The sequence below is a fragment of the Ceratosolen solmsi genome, unplaced genomic scaffold, assembly GCF_000503995.2.
Source record: "Ceratosolen solmsi marchali unplaced genomic scaffold, CerSol_1.0 scaffold47, whole genome shotgun sequence".
NCBI classification, from domain to species: domain Eukaryota; kingdom Metazoa; phylum Arthropoda; class Insecta; order Hymenoptera; family Agaonidae; genus Ceratosolen; species Ceratosolen solmsi.
In genome coordinates, this window is record NW_011948419.1 from 9,901,782 (window position 1) to 9,920,074 (window position 18,293).

Sequence of the window (18,293 nt, forward strand, 5' to 3'; positions counted from 1 at the left end):
TTTCAATTTTATATATACCTAAAACAATTTACAGCAGTAACATTGCTAATAATTGATACAAAGAAAGCTATTGACGTTGTTAATGTTGTTACAAACATTGAAGGTATAGCATGTTTCATTGTTTCATGTACAAGACAAGTTAATCCATTGTTCATGTTCAAAGATTTTTTACGTTTGTTACATTCCCATACTTTACAAAAAATAAAGGCATCATCTGCGCCAATACCTTAAAAAAAAAATGATTCATTTAATTTTATAAAATTTTATTTTCTCATAATTATAATCTTACCTACAGCCACAATAATAGTTAGCAAATTCATAAATGGAAAAAAATTGATCTTTAGAACTAGCGTATAAATAGCATACGAAATAACTAAACTAAAGATAATAACTAAAAATGTTGCTATAGTTATTAAAAATGATCCAGTATAGGACCATATACAAATAGTTATAAAGCCAAATCCAAATAGTATTAGAAAAGAATCTGATATCAACAATTGATCAAATAGTCTATTTTTTAATCCAAATTGCACAGCTGCTACATATAAGGATTTATGGTTTAAACGAGCAACACTTATGTCATTATAATAGTCTAAATTTTCAGAACTTGTTGCTATAGGTAGTATAATCATTACTGAATGTAGCAGAGAATTATTACTATTATTAGAATTAACGTTAAATTCTATATCTAAAAGATAATGTAGTAGATAATAAACTGCATTGTAAGCGTAACAAAAAGCAGGTACCTTTCTTTGACATATCAAATTTTCTGCACAATCAAATGTTAGTTCAAGATTTTCATAAAAATAAGAACAAGTTTGTAAAAGTTTATTGACTTTCACTAAATCTAGTTCTGTTATAGTTAAACAGGATGTTTTATTTGATAAAATTGCTATGTAATTAGCTACAGACCAACTACGACAACATTTTTTATTATATTTTAGTCTCCGCTGACAAAGTAGCGAAAAATGTGGGCTGGATCGTAAATCGGTATCAATCTGACATTGAGCTAGTATACTCTCCAATGACCATAAATTTTTATTCTTAACTTTAGAACTAATAACAACTCTAGCATAGGCTGTACTCGGTATGTTACAAAAGAATTCATCGGTATTATAAATGACATATCTCTGTGTGATTTCTGATTCATTCTTGAAACTATTATTTTTATTATCATTAATGTAATTATTTTTCAGATTTAATAATTCTTCCAATGTATTTGTTTTATTTACTTTATAAGATTTGTCAACAATAATTTTGGTTTTATTTCTTTTTTTAGACTTTGTATAATTTTTTTTTGATTTATACTTCTTCAGCAGTATAGGATTTATCACATTAAGTTCAGTTTCATGCTTAAATAAAAAAAAAATAATTTTTAATCCATTAGGTATAAATTATAATAAAAAATAAAACACTGAATTAAATAAGGTATATATACATAAGTTATATAAAACGTAAAATATACAATAGCAAATGAGAAAACATTAACACACACACATAGACACACGCGCACGCCCATATATATTTATTATTATATACACACATACATACACATTATTACGCTTGTTATTCGTTTTTCAATTACTAAAATTTACTATTATTACAACATATATTTAATTTTGAAATATTACAATTTTTTATCCATTATACAGAATGGTTTGCAATTTAAGTTTACATATCAATTATTGTTTGTATCTAATTAAATTGTTTGTTTGTTTATTTAAGTCTTCTATTATATGAAAACACGATTTTAAATGATTAATACTTATTAATCAAATTATATACAGCTCCGATTAATTTTTTTTTAATTTAATGTATACTCAATTATTTTGTATAAAATTAAGAAAAGGTATAATTTTCTACAAAATAATAGTTATTAAATTAAGGATAATGGAAGTGAGAGCTAGTTTAAAATTTTGGATGAATTACGATTATACAAACATAACCATCGTAATTATTGAAGTTTGTTAACAACATGTAAAACTGATTAATTGTAATATTATTTGCCTAACAATTTTTTCGCTCATTCTCTGCTTTCTTCTTTTTTATTCGTTTGATAAGACGACACTATTTCCTCTAATCTTTCTCTTTAAATAAGATATATATTTTCTTAACTGCCATAATATTATTTAATTATTTATTATTTGATGCAATTGTGATATTACATTGAATTGATTAAAATTTTTTTAAATATCCTTTTCACTTAAATTGTTTATATAAAATTTACTGTATAATTTGAGCTAAAACACATATTTTTAAATGTTACAGTTATTAAATTATGTTTATTTGATAATAGATAATAGTAATATTAAATTTATGAGTTAAAATTATAATAGAATGTAAATTATTTTGGCTTTGTTGGAATATCGAAGAGTCTCTTTATTCCAAAAAATTGGAGATCTTGTGTATTTATTAAGTTAATATTTATAATATATTATTTTATATATTATATAATATATAATATATAAAATATATTATTAAATAATATAATAATATTATTATTATATATTAAGATCTAAGCTGTAATTATTAAATTTAACTAATTGCTTCCGTATTTTAAAATCTTTTCATTTAATGTGTAGTAAATATCAGATATGCATCTTAACATATACACACAATGGCTTTTTTAACCCTCGTTCTTATTTTTATTATTTTTAACTTTATTTCTGACATTTGCAATAATTGATTGCATTTATCAGCTACCATAGCTCTAAGCTATCACACTACCTTCGAAGTTTCTTGAATACATGGGATATCGGTTCAATATTTCCTTGTTATATAGACAAATGTCTGCTATTATTACTATTTTACCAGTCCTGTAACGTTTTTCTAAAATTATCTTCTTGCATTAAATGTATAGAAAGTTATTAGAGAATGTTTAAATTCATCTTGAACTCTAAATATAATGATTTTAATTCAATCGACCACACACTGAACTATGTATCAACATTTTATTAATTCAAGAAGTCAATCTATATTCTTCGATTTTTATTGCACAAGCATATTTATCTTTCATTATCTACACTATTCGAGTGTTCAAGTGAAACTATTTAGACAGTTTTCTTATCAGATCCTTAAGCCGCTGCACAGTGAAAGTGACTGCGACTCATTCCATACATATATAATATTTAATACATATATAGTGAAAAATCGATTGTTTCATATAAGGTCAAATGTAGAAATGATCGTATATTAGTATGTGATTGCCATATATGTTTTGATTTGACTGTAGATAAAAGAAAGAAACTAAACCTACTGATGTATATAACAATTCGATTTTATTGAAAACTTCGCTTAGTGGAAGCTTAAACGCAAGTGTCAAGATATTGAGAAATTATAAGAATATATTAATAACTCCATGTATTTTAGTTTTGATTTACATAAGATAAAGATAGTGAACAAAGAATATACAACGAATAATAAATCAAACAAACTAGTATAGATATTTTTCATAATAACATTTTAGGAATGAAACTTACTAGTCCATGTTGTAATTATTTATTTATTTTAATTAATAACGAAGTTGGAGGGAAATTAATATAAACATATAAACCGAACAAAAATCATCGCAACTCTTACGTATAATATAAATATAATATAAATACTACGAAAAATTATCAAAGAGACTAACGGAATAAATGAATAACAAATTTTATCCGTAATTTTAAAATAAATAGAAATGATGCCGTTGAAAATTGAAGGGAAAAAAATTTAATTTATGCTTGACTATATGTAAAATGAACGAATTTATTAATTTTCGAACTATTAGTTGCCCCTTTTATCAACAAAAAAATTAATGCTGCAAACTCAAAATCGTCAAATACAGCTGCCAATATGAATCATTCATCACTTTTTAGAACATTTGTCTCTGTAGTAAATCGCAGGTTAATTTTTACACGCATAGCTTATTCGTGAATTATTCAGATTGTGTAATATAAATTTAATTTAGTGTTTAATTATAAAAGCTTATTTATATTTAGTTAAATAAGCATCTAAAACATTGGAAGGTAGTGCAAGAGGATACTTCTCTCCTTCGTCTTCTACTAATTGTAGCAGTGTTCTTACTGCTAGGAATGGGGCGGTTCGCGTACCATATGTGACTGTTGTCCGATAATATGGTACTTCGTTGTTTCGTTCGTCTATCCATAAGATTCTTTGTAGATCACAAACAACGTCATGGACTTTTATCTGCGTATACATTTTTACATCCATTTTCCATTGATAGAATATCCGGAAGTCGATGGGTTTGAGTCCTTTAATACCACACGTAATTTGGTAGTGGAGCTGTCTAGTTTTAATACGCCATGATGAGGCACGTAATATTTTGGTTTATCTTGGAATACTGTGGAAGCTCTGATCATGTGATTGAGGTTGTAATATGTCTTCATGAATTCTTGGTAGAATTGGCGATACGTTTCATTTTTCGCGAAGCGCCTTATCAAACTTTGCAGGCATTGATGTGCGGTATTATAAGAGTGACCGAGGAGTTCGATTGACTTCTTCATTGGGAGTATGACGATGTAGGTCCCCGATGAGTCTTGAGAACGAGTTCCTTTGAAATGATCCTCACACCATTGCTCATCGGTTGATGTTTGATGCTCCTCGGGACTTCTTCTTGAACCCAAAATCTTGTCAGTAGCTCTTGTATTATATTCTCTACTTCGATTGCTGAAGTGTGGAATGATACTGTGCTCATATCTTTAGTTTCATTGACTGGACCAAGTACTAACCATCCTAATATGAACAATTGTGCTATTAGCATGGACGGTGCTGCCTTAATTATTTTGGGCATGATGACTTGTCTATAGACATCTGCTCCAAGAACAATATTTACAAGTCTGGGTGTAAAATAGTCCGGATCTGTATAATTCAGATTTTTAGATGCGGCTATGCTTCTCTTAATGTTTTAAACGATGGAAGCATCGTTGTCAATGATTTGAGTGTATGGGCGAGCACTATAACTGAAGGATCAGAATGAAGTGACTGAAGAGTGAATGATACAGCTCCTTTAGCCTGTGTTGCGATGATTCCTCCAATTCCATGAATGGTAATGACAGACCGTTGACGTGGTAAATTGAACTTCCTTGCAAGAGCTTCTGTGGCGAACGTAACTTCCGAGCCATTGTCAATTAGAAAACGTGCTTCTATTGTAACCGACGGTGAACTAATTTTAGCCATGGCAGTGGCCAACAGGGTTGGTAACCATAATGGTGTTGATGGGTTGATGACTGCACCTTCTCGTCAGGTCGTGGTGTTAGTGATGTTGATAGTAGTAGGCGGTGAGCTATTGGGCTATTTACTTGCCTGTGGTTTACTATTTTCATGTAATAAAGTGAGGTGTCGATTTATACACTTTTTACATTTGTGGCTGCCAGTGCACCTATATCTTCGATGATAGTGCAAGCAGTTAATACTTCTTGTGATAAATTTCTCGGTTACGAAGGCTTTCCATTATGTAACCGCTAAATCGATGAATTGTTTGCATTCATTCTGAAGCTTTCGGCGGGTTGGAATCTTCAGCATGTATGGTAGACTGATAAGCCCGTACTGGCTTCCACTTGATGGTTTTGAGATTCTATGGTCGACTACTAATTGGTGATGGCCTGCTGTGTTTCAAGGCTCGTATTCTGGCCTTTAATAAGGAGTTGAGTTGTTCAAATATGGGATACTTGGATGTATCACATATCAAACTCTCCCATTGGTGTCTTGTATACTGAGTAAATCACTTAACAGTTTTGTATACCATCATACAATCCCATACATCAGTATCGATTTGGAGTTTTCGCAGTTTCTTTAGCATGTCGCTACAGTTACCGCGAGCATCTTCTAGGCCGCGTGCATCATCTTTCAATGGGGAAGAGTCGAAGCAGAATTCACTGATATGAGATTGTATTATTCTGCGAGGGTCCTCGAACTTTTCTGACAGGACCTGCCATGACAGGTGCAACGAATCGTTTTCTAATCGAAAGCATGATATAGTCTTGACAGCTTCACCTGTCAGTGATCTTCTTAGATAATAAAGTTTTTGTACATTACTATATTTCTTGTTATTAGCGACTGACGAGACAAATAAGTCTCGGAACATGAGCCATTCTAAGTAGTCGCCTGCGAATTTAGAAATGGGGAAATCTGGTAAGCAGCTCATGTTCATTTCTGTTTTTATCCCAGGTGATCTTCCGCACAATATTGATTCCTTCGTTCTTTCAGCTTGGATATCAAGTTGTTGAATTTTGAACTCAAATCTACATATAGATTGAATTCTTCTCGTTGGACGTTATTTATGAAATACTCATGTGAATATATTGCTATCGACCATGTTGACTCAAGATAGATTTGTTCTTTAATAAATGTTTTGTGTAGTTCATCTAGTATTCCTTTAAGATCAATTGTTTCCTGTAATGTTGTGTCGGAATGAGTTGCAGGGATACTGTATAAAAATTAATTCCGCTAATCCGGCTCGAAGAACCAAACGTATAGAATTAACTAAGAAAACCACTAGGTGTTGTATGGGAGAATGCGTGGGCAAGTGGAGGGGTTAATGTACTGATTCAACAATTAAAACATATGATTCTTATTGCTGTTTATTCCAATTATTTTCAATTTATTTACAATTTATGGATTATTAATCGTGATAAGATTATAAATGACCTTTCTGTTGCTCAATAATAATGTGGCGTTGTGGTATACTTCTATTGGAGAACCAGCCGGTTGTGAAGTTTTTGATCCTCTGGACGAACTGTGTTAAATAATGATTTACTGTGGATAGAAATAGGCTATAAAACTATTTTCACTTTTTGAATACTATTACTTGAGAGGTTATGGCCGTTTATTGTACTCTTGAACGAACACAACTGTTCTTGTCTACGTCGTGGTCTTGGCACGTGTTGCAGCTGCCTCTAAATAATAAGTCGTGTAAGTGAGCATAAGCCTAAGATAGAGGTTAGAGAAAATGCGTGTCACTGAATGGCGCCAATTGCTGGACTTGCGTAGTGAGCATGCGCGAGAAACTTCTGGACAATAACTACTTGTAGGTCGGTTTTCTGAATGAGCCGTGAAGCGAAGAATTAACACTAATGCACACTTACTGGAAGTTGTAGTGTGATATTCCTTATTTCTCCTCACAGGCGTGAAAGTGAAGCTTCCATTTAATGAAATAAACTAAATAGTTCACTGACCCGGTCCCACTAGGAACCCCTTCTTAATTCTTGTATCTAATCAGAGTTCGACTTTGGGCAGCATGATTGATAATGCACGCCTTCACTTCCACTTCCTTCCGGGTTTAGTCTTGAATATGCTAAAGTCGGGAAAATGTCTAAAGGTGGAAGTGCGTCGACTATTGGTTGTCTCTCCCTTCTCTGAGACTTATTGGTATGAGGGATCCTCTAGGGCGTGGTCGATTGGCTAGCGCGATCGACAAGATTTGGCGTAGTTGAGAACAATGTGAGCATTGTTTTAAGATGCCGAATGCGCACGTGCGCCGATTGCTAGTTGTCGCACGTTCAGGGTTTTGAATTGCAGTGAAATTTAGAAAATGTTTTGTTCTCGATAGTTCACGTATATCTGATACTCTTTCAGTCATTCACTCCTTTTCAAGTGTCCAACGACCGTGGGAAATTGTGGCAAGAAAAATGTTCTCGCAATATCGAACAGACACGTAGTTCTAAATCCTTTAATAAATCTATTCGAAGGTGTTGAGCTCTGGTCTTAGCGTTGAGCTATGACGGATATTTGTCGTTAACACTACTGCGAGTTTTTTTTTTATTATTATTTATTTGATATATTTATTATATTTTATTATTATATATATATATTATAAATTGATTATGTAATTAGTTACACGTGGTTTTTTATTTTGAGCGATATATTGGTTTCCTTGGATTGACTTTTATCTTGGTGACATTTTCCTGAAATAATTCAACGTTAGAAATTAAAAATTGTTATTAAATACTCACTTATCCTGGAGATTGAAGAGTATTTAAGAGTATTATTATTTTATAGTAATTAATAAGTCTTCTTTATATAACAGTTCTTCTTGTGTAAATACTGATTAATGTAATCACTTCCATTTGTTCAGCTCTGAGGAGAAATGTCTGAGCCTTTTTTCTCTAGCTATCCGGCTCGAAGTACCAAAAAATGTACAAAATGTATTCGCCGTTCCAATTTGTTTTACCAAGACCGGTTCGAAGGATACAAATTGATGCCATTGACAACTCAGAGATCACGGATGTTGTGTGATAGCAATAAAAGGTCAAAGTGGAAGGGATATTATAATAATTTAATGTAAATATATCTGGTGGTTATGCTGTTTTTTCTGTTATTTATACGATTACAAGGCGTTGACTAGTATTACTATTATCAATCATTGAAACTCTTGTGGTAAATGATTGTGTTTCCTGTGGCAAACGTACACTCATGTAATGCAGCGTGATGTTTGAATATGAGTGCAGAATCGCGCGAAGTTTGATTCGTCGACAGTCGTGCTGTTCGTGTGAGCACGTGCGTAATTGAGGTTATAGTTGTAATGTAGCGCGACATATGTAACTGTTGTTAATTGAAAATACACTCGGGTAGTAGCGTACTGCAATAGTTATTCAGTTGGAAGTAAGAGCTTGAAAGGCTTTTACCTCGTGAAGGATACTGCTACGTGTTGCGTCTTGTATGAGCGTTGAATGGCACGCTGAGTAGATTCATAAGCGTCAGACATTGAACTTATGTGAGGATAGGCCGGCAAGACTCGTATCAGCTGGCGCGAACTTGGCGACTTTTGAATTATTCTGCATTGTCTCTCTGAAAAGAGCCTCAATTCCTTATGTTGCTTGTCGATGACTTAAGCTCTGAATCTTAAATGTTAATTGATTATGGTAGTTGATACTACTTACGAAGACTAATAGTAAACTCATTATAGGGATTATCCACGTCCTTCTTAACGAGGACTGCCACTGGACACTTGTTTTCGGACTCCGAATAGGGAATATGTCTCCTGTCATTTAGGACTTGCAACAACCGTTGTCTTGAACTACGTTAAAGGAGACTTTCCACTTCCTATTTGACTAAGGACTTTATTAAGAGTGTTTGAATATTGAAAATATGCCTCTTAAATACATTTGCTGGTCATGAACTGCATTTGAATCCCTTCCTTTATTTTCTGTCCAATCAGAGTATTCCTCACTTACAGAGCGACGGCAGCACCTCTAGTAGCTTCATAGTTAATTGAAGGCGTTGACGTCTCTTAGTCTTCACGGCAGGAAGAGCTCTCGTTGCCTCTGACGCATCTGGCGACAGTAAGACAGCTTGTTGACAGAGGGAAGGGGTGGGCCAGTACATACCGCTTTGAATTTAGTTACCAAACGGAGCGAATCAGTACAGATGCCGAATGAGTTGGGTTTTCCCGAATTTATTATCTTGTTTTGCCAGATGTTTTATGACACTATTACTAGATGGTTGTGAGCAAGAAATTTCCGAAATATAAAACGACAAATTTACGATGTTGTTTTGCCAGATATTTTATTTGTAAGGACTGTTTTTACAATCTCGAATAAACATATATGTGAATTTCTTATATTTTGTGAAGAACCTCGCAACTTACTTTATCGTAGATTTAAGTTAGTATCTTCCATTATCACTTTAAAGATTTCTGCATTGAAAATAGTTAAATTAATAATTAGAATTTTAATTAGTCAATCTGCAGAAATACCAATTAAGTATACCTCACACTTGTCATGTTTTCATTTTCATTTACTATTATCGTATACTTTATGATAGTATCATTTTGCTTAAATTTAGTGAGCTGATATATTCATAATGTATGACATAGGCATTGATACATAGTGTTATCGATTAAAGTTATTTCATTATTAAATTCCTTCATCTAGTATCTGATTATTGATATTGCTGCGTGACATCACTTAGTGAACATTTTATTTGCTTCTTCGCAGAAGGTTGTTACAAGTCATTTCTTTGCAAACTTATCTTTCTCTTGAATTTATCTTTTCATGATTCATTAGCCATATTGAATAATTGTATTATTCGAATTAGACATCTGAAAATTCAAGGCTATTTCAGAAAACTGCTTAATAAATTATTTGGAACTTTCAAAAACATTATAAACGTTAATTAGCATCTCAAATATTCTAGATTCTCTATATTCTGTTATACAACTTGCTCTTGCTTTTAGCAAAAATGGTTCCAGACTGCTTCGCTCTTAAAGAATTGTTCATATATCTTTATATCTAAAATTTAACATTTTAATTGTATTATATAAATCAAAAATAATCTTTAAAATTATTTTTTGTGCAGAAATCCATATAATTTAATTTCCATTCTTATGTAATAAGAAAATTATTTAAAATTATATCCCTTTATCTAGTTGAATATAACAAAAAACTTTTACAATTACTAAAGGTTTAGTTCTTATAGTATTTATAGTGTACCTGAAAATGATGTAGTCACTTTGCTAAGCACTTTCTTATATTATATTATGTATTTTGAAACTCAGATATACAATAAATTTAGAAAATCATTGATCTCTGCAGTCCACAAAATCAATTATCTTATTTTATAATCAAAGGTACTACCTCAATTACACATAGCTGCGAATATCAGATTTTTATTTGTCATCTTTTTCTAGCTCAATCTCTTCCTTTATAGATTGATTAGTTTGGTCTTAAGAACTAATGATGTTAAGATAACAGGAGTACAGTTCTACCAGACTGACTACACTCTGTGTTAGTTTTTATTATTAAAATGTTACCCAATATTCAAAATTATAAAAAATATATAAACTGCTAAAAAACTTGTACAATTTTAAAATAAATTTCAATTCATTCTAATTCACTATCAAAGCAATCCATTTGAAAATTTTTGATTGGTTTTGAAACTTCTACACTTCATTTAATGGATATTCAAGCTTCCCTAATATCAATACTTCAGATTAAGAAACTCGTGTACTAGTTAAATCATACGAGACTGTAAATTAGTTATACAATAACAATGTTTTATGAAAAGTAAATGTCTATACATTAACTAGTTATATAATCGTTCATAAAATAGTATATATTCATTAAAGAAATAATTATTATTACACTAAATATAAATATAAAGAACTTGGTTTTACAATTATTAATTTATTTTACATTAATTTTATAAAAATTATTTTATACCTATTTAACATATTTTAACAGAGTATAATGACCTAGTTACCAAAATAATGCAAGTAAGTATAAGAATAAAGAAAAAGTATGAAAGCAATATAAAGAGAAATCGTAAGCAATCATGTCAAAGAAAAAGAAGAGTGAATAAGTAAAATCTCTCAATGGCTTGTTGCATCAAATTTACACACATTGGTCAGTAATATATTTAATACAGTGGTACAATATTACCTTATTATTGAGTTCGACACAAATTCTTAGCATAAATATATTTGCATGTGCACTCAAATAAATTGTTTATGTATAGCAAGTAAGGCAGAAATATAACATATGTGTAGCTGTTATTATTAACTATTATAGATGACACTATGTATTATAACAGCACTGGCTGTGATAATACACCTCTCCCCCCACCATATAAAAATAATAAAACATCTTGTTACAACATTGGAAAGAAAATGTTTTAATCATCCCTGTTCTTAGTATATCTAGTCAAAACATTATGAAAATCTATAAATTTATTTAATATCAATTAATGAAAATATTTCATTAATAATTAAAAAATATATAATATTATACATTCCACCTCAATAAATATGTTGTTTTTCTATTTTTACCAATTATGAAATACATCAAAAAGCAGAACTCATAATAAAAATTCCGTTTAATTGCCATCAAATTCATAGATGAATTTAAAGTCCACAAAGTACATTAATCACATATAATGTATAACGTTATTAAGTTCTGTTAAGTAATTCTTTTATATTTTAGTAGCCAGTATTATCACAATACATTTTGAAACTCAATAAGTTACAAATAAATATATACAAAATCTAATAACCTAATACATATAATACTTTAAAATATGTAATTGAAAGATGAGATATTTTGCTATGCAGATATTCTAAAGAAATCTGCAAGGCAGTAGAAAAATAGATGTAATACTGAATTATAACAAATGTGAAGGTATTAGATAAGAATTCAGGTATATTTACTTTTTCATTACCAATCATATGTAGATATAGATATACTTTGTTTATAGATATACTATGTTTGTTCATGTTCTAACGTTGTTTTTATATATCCAACTATTCTATTCCAACTTCAAAATATTTTTTTATTTTAATATTAAATTTATTACACTTAATTAACAAAATTACTTAATAAATGAAATTATTTAGATTTAAAAGAAATTTATTTTGAATTTATTTGTACTCACATTGTACAATAACATTCTGTATTAAATTTTTCAGTTATATTTTTTATAAATAATTAAATTCTATATTAATTTTATCTTCTGTTAAACAATTATATTTTGAAATCGAAGTCAAAAATAAAAAAAATTATGAAAATTTAATATAACTATTAATTTACCATGATAAACATCATAAAATAAAAATATTCACATTTTATATAAAAAAATTATATATTATTAAAAAATAGGATTAAAATAATATAATCATCTTTAAACAATATACACCTTCAAATTAATCTCTTGCAAATAATAATAAAACTCTAATGGATTGTCAATAAAATATTTTTTTGAACTTGCAGAATCAATTAAATTTCTCCAAGCAATTAATCTTTGTGATAATATGGTTCCTCGAGCTTCAAATCCCTAAAAATAGTACAATAATAATTTTCAAAATATAAATGAACTTATGAATTGAATGAAAAACATTGAACAGTTACTAGTTGTGGATCAGAAAAATCTGGAAATCTCTTGACACTTAGAGGAACAATAAGAGATATTGAAGATAGTACAAAAATTAATATAAGTACAATATAAGGATGATGAGAAAGAAAACGTGAGTACCATAAGAATCCCATTTTATTTAATTTTAATTTATCAAAAATCACATTTAGTCAGATTCAAGATACTTTAAATATCAAAAACTATAATTATATATATAAAATAAGAAACAGAAAAATAACTTTAGAAATAGGAATTAGATCGTTTAGATTCGGAAAATTTAACTGTAATTGGTTAACCTTAATACCAGTACTACCAATTTTTTTCAAGATTTTGCCGATTACGAAATTAAGGAACCCACTATAAAAATTCGAGTTAAATTTTTGTTTTGTGTTAAATTCATATTAAATTTCCCCTACAAAAGAGTAAATTTTAATAAGAGAATCTAATGAATAAAAAGATAAATTCTAACACGCAATTTTCATTTTGGTATAAACAAATAATACGTTATAAAGCAATCACAACTTAGTAACTAATAAAATTAAAATCTGTAATCTATATTTTGTGATATTAAAAAAGCATCTAAAAATTTTTGGAAGAGAATTATTTTTTTAATAAATGCATACAAACAATTATATTTATATTAAATATTACATTGATATAAACATTGGCACGTGTTAAAAAAGGAATTAAATTACTTGAATTATTTAATTTATAATTAATTTATTTATTGTTTATATATTAAAAATTTAATTATACTAAGTAAGTTATAACTTTTTTAGAAATATAAGAATACTTAAATTATAACATAATAAACTAATTTATACAGTATATAATAATATTATATATCATTAATTTATATTCATATAATTCTATACATAATATATTTCAAATCGTAATCATTGATATTTTCTAATCCATTAATATTTGAAAATATTTTATGATAATTGCATGGAAACCTTTTCGTCGCATGCGTAGCAGATATGAATAATATAAATGAATAAATCAAAATCAATTTGATAAAATATATAATACATTCAACTATTAATACTCTATTCATATGAATTACCAATAACTGCTTCATTCCCTTCTATTTTCACTTTGTAATACTTTATAATACATGTAGTATTTTTATTGCAAGTAAATACATTCAAATACCATTCAATAGAAATGTAGAATGCTGTTAATGAATAGAAATTAAAAAATGATTAATAAAAAAGTTGATTTGTACATAAAAATATAAATGGAAAATATAAATGAAATTTATTCCTTTAAATATTAATGAATTTATTAAATTTGAAAACATTAGTACTATTTTGTGCATGCCTAATATGTTATGTATATTTATTTTAAAAAATGTATAGAATTTAAAAGGAAAGCTATGTTAAATTTTTCAAGAAATAAAATTAGAAATTCAATATTATTTATTGATAAGCTATTTACTTTGAATATTTGTGAGTTAAATTCTTATAAAATAGTTTAATTAATACATACGACATTATAAATATTGATAAGATTATTTTTAAATTATTTTAATAAAGCTTTAAGTTCCAAGAAAATTGTGGTGACTGATATCGACAATTTTAAAAATTAAAGAAATCTTGTATTAATTACTTATTTAAAAAAAAAATTGTATATCGTTACAACTGTTTTTGCGTTATGTCCGGTAATTGTATAAAAATGCATTCATTGAGAAATTTTTATTAAAATTTGTATAAGCTAATACAAGACCATGTTATGTAAATATAAATTTTATGTTATATCAAAATATTTACTTGTTAGACAAAAATTAATTGTATAAATACGAAAATTTAAGTAAAAAATATTATTAAATTATTATTAAAAATAAAGTAAGAAGTAAAATTTGATATTTATAAATTGGAAATTAACTGCATAAATTTGATATATTTAAGATGAATATAACATAAATGCTTTAAAATATTTATTGAATATCTCGTCAATGTTTAAATCATATAAAAAATAGTTTAATATAGACAGAGCGAAATTTAAAAATTTCATTTTTTAAATTTTGTATTCTGAAAATAAAATATATGATAATTTATTAAATTGCTAAATTATTAATTTATAAAATTCCTATATGATGTAATACAGTAAAAATTAGAAACTATTGAATGGCTTAAACGAGAGCAAGCCATAGATAAAAAAATTAATCTTATTTTTTATTGTAACGCAAATCCTAATTAAAATGGAAAGAATTCAGTCAAATCTATTTACAAGATATATATTTTTTTTAGATTTTATATTCCGGAAATCTGTGAAAATAGAATATAATATAATTTAACAGTTAACATCCTCAATTCATGAATTTTAAGTTTTAAATTTTCTTTTTTTTTAAAACATAATTACACAATGCACTACATAAACATGACCATTGATTTTTATGAATTACTAGAAAACAAAATATGCACGCAATTTCATATAATTAACACAAATGAAAATATCCAAGTATATAAATGGTATTAAATCTCGATGATTAAAATCATGCATGGCAACGTTGTTTGAAAGTATATTTAAAAATTTTGTAAAGAACAAGGTTTTTTAATTTATCAATTAATAGATATGTATCAACATTTCAGTTAAATAAAACATTTTGGAAAATATATGTACTCATTTTACGTCAATAATATACTGATTCATATTTCTGATTTAGAGAAAATTATAAAGGTTATTGATAAAAAATCAAAGATGTTACATTGAAAAGAAATATAAAATTTTTTTAATAATTTAATTTAAAGTCAAATTTTCATTCTTCTATAAGGCATTTATTAAACTAAAATTATAAATAAATTAGATAATTGAATACTCACGATGTTGCATTTACCTTATCTAATTTGACACTCATTTATAGTCTATAATTGGATATTCAATGGATTTTCAATAATACAGTTAATATGAAATATAAGGAAATTTCAACAATATAATTGATTTTCTGTTGTAAAGATATTTCTTTAGATAGCGAACAAATTTCTATGGTCAGTTTCAATGTTTACACATTTATACACGTAGGACGTTTTATTATTTTCTTTATATCATCATGATACATAAATTGTACTTCTAAAATCTGTTTCTAAACTCTTTATAATTCACATGACTATAAATTACATTTTTTATTTCATTTGTATAAATAAATTTGTAACTAAAATTAATAATTAATAATAATAATAAATAATTCACCGAATAAAAATATATTGTCTGAGATCAGACTAAAAACGCTTCCCTGAGATGGTGAAGAAAGGCTTGCTGGCAAGTGGAATGGACAATGCAATAATTCAATACTGCCTTTATACGAGTTGATTTTTCCTTTTATTGAATATAATAAATAATGAATAGTTAATATCTATGAATATCGAATAAGTGTATGATAGAATAAATAAATGAGAGTTTCTTCAGGTAATATGAGTGATGATATTTTTATAAGTGTATTCTTGTGGTATGGTGCGTGATTGACGCCACCGATTGCCGCTACCGATAGACTGGAGAGACCTGGGTGGTGACGTTGGTATGTAACGTTACTGGTAAGGAGAATTGATGCCGCCGTTGCCGCAACCGATGAGCTGGAGAGGCCTGTGTGGGGCGCTGGTGTATGACGTCACTGTTGAGGAGAATTGATGTCGCCGTTGCCGCTACCGATGAGTTGGAGAGGCTTGAGTGGGGCGCTGGTGTATGACGTAACTGATGAGGAGAATTGATGTCGCCGTTGCCGCTACCGATGAGCTGGAGAAGCCTGAGTAGGGCGCTGGTGTATGACGTCACTGATGAATGACAATGATGCCTTGGTTTTGGTATTGCTGCTTACTTAGTTCACGGAGTCCAGTTTTAATGATTCGTAAGAACGTGCTTGGAGTCAATCTCAGTTGTATTGATGGTACATAAGGACGTGTGTAATAGCGTAGCTTACGTGTGTGGAGTCGATTTTAGTTGTATTGAATGTGACCTCTTTATAAGTAGCATTTGACTTATAAGAAAACGATTGTGTGAATTTAAGTCAATCTCTGTATAAATGGCGTTAACTTGTAGAACAATAATTTGATCTTCATGATTGCTTGATTCAACTAGCAAGAGGATGAGACCGTTATGTGCAACTCCTTAAATATTCTTGTATAAAACAGCTGCGTTGAAATTGTATAGGTGATCGTTGCTATGGCGATATTTGTCGTGACGTAAAGAGGGCATAGCCTCGTAGAGTTCATTTGTTATTACTTTTGAAATTATAGTAGTATATTCGAGTTTTTCTGTTATAGTATTCTTGAATTCGTTAGTCAGTTTTTACAAAACAAATGCTCGCGCGCTCATACCTCTCCCACTTTTTATTTTGCTTAGAAATTACTGCAATCCGTAACATACATATTATTAATTTTTAATTGGATTAAATTAAATTTAAAATTATATTTCTTTTGCATTTACATCTTATTACGAAATTGTGTTTAAAAATATGTAAGATTCATTGTTTCATATATAATTAGAACGAAATATAATGATGAAATTATAATAAATCTTATAATTAATATTGAAATGTTATCGATTTATTGTATTCATTTAAAACATAATATTTTCTATTCTTCAGCATTCGTTTTACTTCCATTTTATAATAAACAATGACTAAAAATGTCAAACCAAAATATCGATGTATTTAAATATAACTTCTTTATTTTTTGTATATATTTTTAAAAAGTGTAAATAAAAATTTTAATAAGTAATATAATAAAAAACTTTAACATGAAATATATAATATTTATAAATATATTTTGATATTTTGAAACAAATAATTAAGCAATTGTAATTTTATGGTTTAGATTCAAGAATAATATTACTATACTAAATATTACTGCTTAAAATATTTAGAAAATTTTTTATGAATAATACAATATTATTATTATACAAAAGATACAATATTGATACTTATAGTTATTTCATATTGTTCAAGAATGTAAGAAAACTCCCAGCTCATTAAACATCTGGAAAAATCGAGATAAGAGTTCCGAAAAGGGTAACTCTCGGCTACGCGAGTAATAACATTCAAAAACGCGCCTCGGATTAACTAAATCTAAGCAATTCAGCAAAATTTCGAATATCTTAAGAAAATAAACTTCATAAACACATCTGGCGAGAACAAGGCTCCAAGTGTCAAGCACAACAAGTCATAAAACTAATGCTACGAGACATTTGACACGGCCTCGCCATAAAGCATCTATCGACGACAAATTATATAACATCTGGCGTACACAAATCATAAAATTAGCTTGAAAAACACAAGCCAGATGGTACATTCAAAAACAATGCTACACCTAACCTTCACAACACTGACCGATCGCAACGCGGATGATTATAAGAAATGCATGCAACAATACTAGGATGGAGAGGGAAAAGCGTGGTATCACGACCCCCCATCATGGAAGGGAGTTGAGCAAGACCCGCTCTCATTGGAGCCTCCA

The 18,293-nt window shown here is 28.7% G+C and overlaps 1 protein-coding gene across 1 annotated transcript; it reads right to left on the minus strand.

The window, feature by feature from the left end:
• Positions 1 to 18: 18 nt before the first annotated feature.
• Positions 19 to 13,009, minus strand: LOC105360716 (protein dispatched-like). The gene is made up of 3 exons (XM_011497702.1): positions 12,840 to 13,009; positions 12,628 to 12,765; positions 19 to 226 (listed from the first exon to the last, which is right to left on the minus strand). Exons 1-3 carry the CDS (start codon positions 12,975 to 12,977, stop codon positions 158 to 160), a joined length of 345 nt encoding a protein of 114 aa, XP_011496004.1. The 5' UTR covers positions 12,978 to 13,009; the 3' UTR covers positions 19 to 157.
• Positions 13,010 to 18,293: the final 5,284 nt, after the last annotated feature.

What these genes read in the sequence shown, in the direction of transcription:
- LOC105360716 (XM_011497702.1), bottom strand. Translation starts at nt 12,977, where the DNA reads ATGGGATTCTTATGGTACTCACGTTTTCTTTCTCATCATCCTTATATT. An exon ending in ATTTTTCTGATCCACAACTA is followed by an intron (nt 12,766 to 12,839) that starts GTAACTGTTCAA and finishes TACTATTTTTAG; the next exon opens with GGATTTGAAGCTCGAGGAAC. An exon ending in TGCAAGAGATTAATTTGAAG is followed by an intron (nt 227 to 12,627) that starts GTGTATATTGTT and finishes TTTTTTTTTAAG; the next exon opens with GTATTGGCGCAGATGATGCC.